We start from the raw sequence: 7,141 nt of genomic DNA, 5'->3' as shown, positions 1-7,141 counted from the left end.
GTAAGGCCCCTCTTGAATCCAGTTAATATTTATATACTTTTCTGAAATCTGATTTGTCTGAAGTTACCATACTACTCAAGCTTTCTTTTGATTAATGTTGGCATGGTATATCTTCCTCCATCCTTTACTTTGATCATACCTGAGGATTTGTATTGAAAGTGTTTTTTTTTTTGTTTTTGTTTTTTTTGAGACGGAGTTTTGGAGTTTCGCTCTTGTTACCCAGGCTGGAGTGCAATGGCGCGATCTCGGCTCACCACAACCTCCGCCTCCTGGGTTCAAGCAATTCTCCTGCCTCAGCCTCCCGAGTAGCTGGGACTACAGGCGCGCGCCACCATGCCCAGCTGATTTTTGTATTTTTAGTAGAGACGGGGTTTCACCATCTTGACCAGGATGGTCTTGATCTCTTGACCTCGTGATTCACCCAACTCGGCCTCCCAAAGTGCTGGGATTATAGGCGTGAGCCACTGCGCCCGGCCTGAAAGTGGTTTTATGATAGACAATATACAATAGGGTCTTTCTTTAAAAAAAGAAATCTCCCTGACAATCTCTTTCTTTCAATTGATACATTTAGATCACCCAAATTAAAAGTGATTTTTGATATAATTGGAATAGTATTTATCATATTTATAATTCTTTTCTATAAGATCACTTACTCTATTCAATGTTTGTCTTCCCTTTTTCTGCATTCTCTGGTTTTAATTGAAGAATTTATGTGATCCTATTTTATTTACTCTCTTATATCTCAATTGTATTTTATTTTAAATTTTTATAGCAATTGCTATAGAGTTTGCAATATACCTTTACAACTAATGCAAGTCCACTGTGGAATAATATATAGTACTTAATATATAGTGCAGAAACTTAGAACAAAGCACCCCAAATTTCTCCCTCGCACCCCTTATGACATTGCTGTCATTCATCTCACTTACTCATGTGCTGCACTCACTGAAAGCAGTTACTATATTTCCTTCAAGCAAGTGGTTGCCTATTAGATTGATGAAAAATAAGGAAAACAAAATATTTCATTTAACTTTTTTATGCCTTTTTAATGCTCTTCTTTAAGTAGATCCGAGTTTCAGAACTATATCACTTCCCTTCTCCCAGAAAAACTTCTTTCAACATTTTTTTGCAAAGCAGTTCTGCTAAAAATGAATTCCCTTTTTTAATTGTCAGAGAAAGTTTTTTATTGCTCATTCACTTTTGAAGGAAAATTTTGCTGGTTGTAAAATTCTAGTTTGGTCATTATGTCTTCCAATCCATTAAATAGTTTATTTCACTCATGGTTTCTGATGAGAAATCTGTTCTAATTTTGTCCTTGATCCTCTATGGGTAAGTTGTCCCCCAAACTCCCTGGATTCTTTCAAGATTTTCTCTTAGTCTTTGGTTTTCTGAAGATTGAATATGATATGCCTAAGATTGGTTTTTGGTATTTATTCTACTTGCTGTTCTCTGAGCTTCTTGGATCTAGGGTTTGGTGTCTGTCATTAATTTTGGAAAATGCATGATCATTAATACTTTAAATTTTAATTTTTTTCCTTATTTTGTTTTTCTTCTTATATTGCAATTATATATATGTTAGAGTTTGAAAATTATCCCACAGTTCTTGGATAGTCTGTTCTACATATTCACTCTATTTTCTCTTTGCATTTCAGTTTGGGAAGTTTCTGTTGACCTATGTTCAAGCTTATTGATTATTGGCCAGGTACAGACTACAGATAAGCCCCTCAAAAACATCCTTTTTGGGAGGCCAAGGTGGGTGGATTACCTAAGGTCAGGAGTTCAAGACGGGCCTGGCCAACATGGTAAAACCTGGTCCCTACTCAAAATTCAAAAATTAGCTGGATGTGAACTCCCAGCTACTTGGGAGTCTGAGTCAGGAGAATCGCTTGAACTCAAGAGGTGAAGGTTGCAGTGAGCCGAGATTACATCACTGCACCCCAGCCTGGGGAACAGAGTAAGACTCTGTCTCTAAAAAAAACCAAAAAAACCAAAAACACAATACTTTGTTTTATTACATTGCTTTTGATGTGTAGCATTGTCTTTTGATTCTTTCACAGAGTTTCTGTTTTTCTGCATAGATTATACATCTTTTCCATCATCCATTTTTTTCATCAAAGCCCTTATCATATCAATCATAGTCATGTTTAGTTTCCTGTCTAATAGTTCCAAAATCTATATTTGAGTCTGGTTGTGATCTTTGTTTTATCTCTTCAGACTATGTTTTTCCTTACTGTTCAGAAAAATTTTTAGTTTCTCTTGAAAGCTTCACATGATGTACTAAGTAATATTAACTGAAGTAAAAGACATTTAGTATAGGGTTTTTCATTAATTTCACTAGGATTCAGTTTGTGTTTAATGATTGCTATAGTTGTAGGTGCAAGAGGCTTAAAATTTCTCTCATGTTCTTGTTTTTGTCTTTCCTATTGCCTTGTGATTTCCTAACAACTCCTGCTTAAATAGTGTAACTTGCAGCTCTTCAGTTGTGATCTATTGTCATTAAACTTGATCCCTATTGATGTGGTAGTGTCTGAGCAAGGGGAAGTATTATATAATCTTATGATTAAATCTCAGTATTTGTTTGAGTCTATGCCCCAGGGCCACAACTTTCAAAAATGTTTCTTAACTCTCTTTCTGTTAGGTAAGATGAGAAGGCTAGATGTGGCTGGAGTGGAGGAAAATGCACTCACACTCAGGCGAGATATGATGCTCATAAGGTCTTTTTACCTGGAAGTAGGCCTTCGTTATTGAGAATGCTCTGGGCTGATTTAGAAATGGTTTCTTTTCTTCTTCTCTTGCCAAAGCCATGAGAGGATTATTCTTGACTCTCTACCAAGAAAACCTGTTGGGATTCCTAAAGGTAAACTCCATGAAGGTGTGAGGACTTTCCTAGGACTGCAGTTTCCATGAGTTTCTCACGCTTAATGCCAATCTGCACTCAACATCCAACAATTTTTTAAAATTACCATTTAAATGTTTCTAACAGCTTGTAGCTCCAGAGGCTTTTGCTCCAGGTAAGCAGAAATGTAAACAACTGTGTGCATTTGGGTGCTTTTCCAGATATTGGGGTACTAACTTGCCCTGCTAGCTCAGTTTCTCATTAGCCCAAAGAAAAGTTGTTGATTTTAAGTTTATTCAGAATTTTCTTGTTTTAAAGAAGAGAGTAACAGCTTCCAAAGTTCTTTATGTCAACAATGTAACCAGAAGTTTAAGTAATTCATTTTTTACTGCATTTTATAAGAGTCACTATGCAAGATGGATGGCAAATAAAAGAAAAAAGATGATCCTTCATAGAAAATCATTGAGAACTTCTGTTTTAAGTAATATCAGACTCCCCTAGGGCTGACTGTATCACAGCATTAGGGACAATGTGTGGGCAGTGAGTGTGAGGGGAAGCACTGTCTTCATTTATTCATGATACAAACCCTGCCTGAGCAGGGCCCACACTTTCATCACAAATACACGGATGGGGATGCTCATATAGTAATTTCCCCTTAGGCCTGGGTGAGATTGGAAGGAATCAAGACTCAGTGTTTCGACGTTCCCCCAACTCCTCCTTCCTCTTCCAAAGAATCTTACTATAAGGATAAAACAAAAGCATGTAAGTATAAAGTAACATTTTTATTATTATTCTCTGAGGTCTTAGGACATGGAAGACAGAGAAGAGCTTGAAATGAAGGTGAGGAGAAAAAAAAAAGAAGGAAGATCATGACGAGGTGGTCAGGTGTTTGGGGAGCATATTCACTTTCAAGGTGAGTCTTCATGCTGGTCGTATGCCCATGATGAACTGCAACTAAACTCAGGCTGCTGACTTTTCTCCTGCCCTAGACCTTGAACTTGCAGACATATGGTAATGTTGAATCACAGTTATAATCTTTCCACTTCAGAAATCCTAGAGAGACAGAATGTAAAAGCCATGGGGCTGGGGGAAACTTGTGAACCGAATGAAGAGGCATCCCAGATTTCAGCCTAGGGTTTAAAGCTGCTCTCTCATCATCACCAGTATCTCAATCTAGGGTAAGGAGACTCAAAGAAAGCAGAGATTAGAGGAGATGGGAGAAGACACATTGACACTGCATTTCCTAGCTGAAAATGATTTTGTAAAGGCCAGGGCTAGAAATGGGGTGGAAAGTGCTGGGAAGAGTAGGCTCTTCTGTTTCTTACCTGTGCTTCTTGACAGGCTCCCACAGTGGCCAGGGTTTGTGATGGTGGAGGGATTTTTCTCCCATGCAAAGTAATTCATCACATCAGTGCTACTCCACTCCCATCCATCTCCACCAAGCTCAGCGCCCTATAGAGTAGAGGAGGCAGCCAGGTGAAAAAAATAGCCATTGAAGCTCTCTTTGCATGACCCCTTAGCTGTAACACCTGATTCCCTCCCCAGCCTCAGGAATTTTGGTCTGCTTGTCCAGATGCTGCCCTAGAGTCCTCTGCGATGGAAGCTCTTCCTTGACTCCTTGTCGTTATTGGCAAATCCCAGCCAATAAACACAAGATCTTTGGAACCACTCAAGGTAATATGTTACTTACAGAACAATAATTGGTGTAGCATTTGTGATTAGCCTGTGAACCTCACAGATAATGTCTATTCTGTAGAGGGGGCAAAAACTGATCCTATCTTAATTTAGAATTCCCTCGGAATAATAGATGCAGACTCCCTGAAGCTCATATAATTGATCTGTAAGGATTCATGTGAGAATTAGGTAAAAAGTTTTACAAGAGTCGGATTAATTTTATCTAAAGATTAGAGACCTTCACAGATTTCAGCCCTTCAGCTGTCTCACGGACTTTCTTTTCCCTCAAATGTTCCCCAGAATCTGAGCTCCAGTGCTCTCTGAAGTACTTCCTAGGCAGGTACAGGGGACAGGGATTAGGCCTGGGCAACAACAGCAGTCAGCGTGAGAGGTAACAGAGAGGAGAGAATATACTTGCACCTGTGTGGGGTCATGGAGACCAATCCAGACGTACGAGTAGCCGTGACTAATGCTCTTGACCAGGGAGGACACAAATGATCCCTCCGCCCCGCTGAGCACAGACACCAGGTTTCCAGAGGACCGCTTCTGGCAGGCCAGCTTTGAAGGGGAGACAGAGAATGAGAGAGAGCTTCAGACCTGCTAGGGGAGGGCGGGGCAAAGGTAGGTGGGAGGATGACTGTGTGAAAGATAAGTGTGTTCCTCCTCATTCCCAAGGAACTTTCCTGAATGGAGACCCTCCTCCCCCTGAGACCTGCATGGACTTCCCCCTGTCACCTCCAACCCCACATCTAACCACTCACATCTGCATCTATCCAGGATTTTGGTGACGTAAACAAGGCATAGCAGTGGGAGCCATAGGCCTTGGAGCCTTTGGGACAGCTGATCCGCGGTGAGGGCAGTTCCTGCTGGGGATCTTCACCTGCGCTGGAAGAAGAGGGATAGGGTAAAATGAAGAGTGGGGATTGGGGTGGGAGAGCACCTTGGGGAATACCTAGGCCTGTCCTTGGGGAGGAAGACCATGTTCCTGACTCCCCTACATCTTTCCTCGTGTTTTCAGAAGTTCTTTACCTCAAAATAGCCCTATAAATGGGGCACCATCTAGTCTCTTATTACCCTTTCCCCTTATTCAACCATTTAACACTCTCTTCACTCTGGGCTGTCTCTACATTGGGTCCTCCAATTATTGTCCCTCCCCTCATCTCATTACTGACCCTCCACACTTTCCCACCAATGTATATTAGAGTGCACTGACTAAATGAAAGCCATCTCATTCCATTGTTAGTGGACCACCGTGGAGTCTCCTTCTGCAAGTTAACCTGAAGGAAGGAGTGATGATGCAGGAACTGCAGGCAGGCTCATTAGACACCACACCATTACCTCATGTGACATGCAGGAGCCTTCCACCTCTTCTTGGCTCTGAGCATTCATAGGGAACCCAGTGCTAGAGGCAGAGGAATCTCACCTTGGACCTGAGACAGGAGCATGAGGCAGGAGAGCAGCATCCAGGACACGCTGGGCAGGGCCATGGGAGGCAGCATGGTGTCTTCGACTTGAGGAGGCAATCAAGGGTCAGTAAAGGAAGAGTGGCTAGTGGGAGAACATGCAGAGACTCTACTGCCTTTTGTCTCTTTCCTTCTCTAGTCCCCTTGGAATAAAGTGATATTGGTCACATCTGTCCTACAGTTCTGAATGAGTTATGAGTCTGTGTACTCTTCCATCCCCAAGTCCTCCCAGAACAGCCTTGCTGAGTCTCAGAGCTCCTGTGCTCTCTACGGAAGAGACCCTCCCATGCTTCTCCTGTATCATGTGAGGTGGCCCCTCCCCGGGTCTCATCTTGTCTCAGCTCTTACCTCTCTGGTGAGATCTGGTATGCTTTGTCTGGTCAGGAAACACTGGGTTTTTATAAGAGGATCTTAGGGAGGGATATTGGAGTGAATAACAACCATGTGCAGGTGGGGCCAGGGTCATGGGGAGACCTTGGCATTGGTTCAAAAGATATCTTTTCAGGAAGGAGACTCTTCCTGGCAAAGGCTGGGAATTGTCACAGTTGTTGCCTTTTTCCCTTTAGCAGGTCAGCACTTTCCCCACAAACAGTTGACGTTTGCACGTTTCCCACCCTCTTCCAGATATCTTCTGAGAAACTTATGGGAATAAAGGCAGTCTTGTGAACCTGGTATTACATAGTTTAGAAAATATTATGGCATTACATAGTTAAGAGAAATGTCAGAAGTGTGCTTTTGATCAGCCTGCCAGGAACTTGCTTCTGTAGGCATACGTATGAATTTCTTTATACCTTATCTAGTAACATTTAAAATAAATGAATAAATAAAAGTTGGGCGGGCATTGAAATTAGAAGTATTGGTGAAGACAATATATTAGTTGAGATAAAGAAAGAATAGAAACCAGGAGAGGCAGCACTGGTTCAGATTCACAGCTTCAACTTTGCAGCAAGAGGTAAAGGAAGCTTGAAATAAACTTGTGAGTCAATAGGCAAGCCAAGGTCTCATGGAACAGCAGTTAAATAGATTTGCCTTCCAGCTACCTCTTTGTGAGAAGACCAAGAGATGGTTCCTTTGTTTATTGTAATTCTGAGCTGACAGTTTGATAACTTAGAATAGCCTCTTTGATTGTAATCTGCACACCCATGGGAATCTTCAGGGCCTGTTCAGA

At 41.5% G+C, this 7,141-nt stretch overlaps 1 protein-coding gene across 1 annotated transcript; it reads right to left on the bottom strand.

Annotated features, from left to right (window-relative positions):
* Window positions 1-3,603: 3,603 nt before the first annotated feature.
* On the bottom strand, window positions 3,604-6,391 carry REG3G (regenerating family member 3 gamma). The gene is made up of 6 exons (XM_012452218.2): window positions 6,322-6,391; window positions 5,934-6,020; window positions 5,272-5,390; window positions 4,931-5,068; window positions 4,162-4,288; window positions 3,604-3,889 (listed from the first exon to the last, which is right to left on the bottom strand). Exons 2-6 carry the CDS (start codon window positions 6,007-6,009, stop codon window positions 3,822-3,824), a joined length of 528 nt encoding a protein of 175 aa, XP_012307641.2. The 5' UTR covers window positions 6,010-6,020; window positions 6,322-6,391; the 3' UTR covers window positions 3,604-3,821.
* Between the last annotated feature and the right edge of the window lie 750 nt (window positions 6,392-7,141).

This window comes from Aotus nancymaae, unplaced genomic scaffold, assembly GCF_030222135.1.
Source record: "Aotus nancymaae isolate 86718 unplaced genomic scaffold, 86718_ANA_hifiasm-v0.15.2.pri h1tg000017l, whole genome shotgun sequence".
Lineage (NCBI taxonomy): Eukaryota > Metazoa > Chordata > Mammalia > Primates > Aotidae > Aotus > Aotus nancymaae.
Note: the sequence above shows the minus strand (reverse complement) of the source record. Positions and strands in the feature narration are given on the sequence as shown.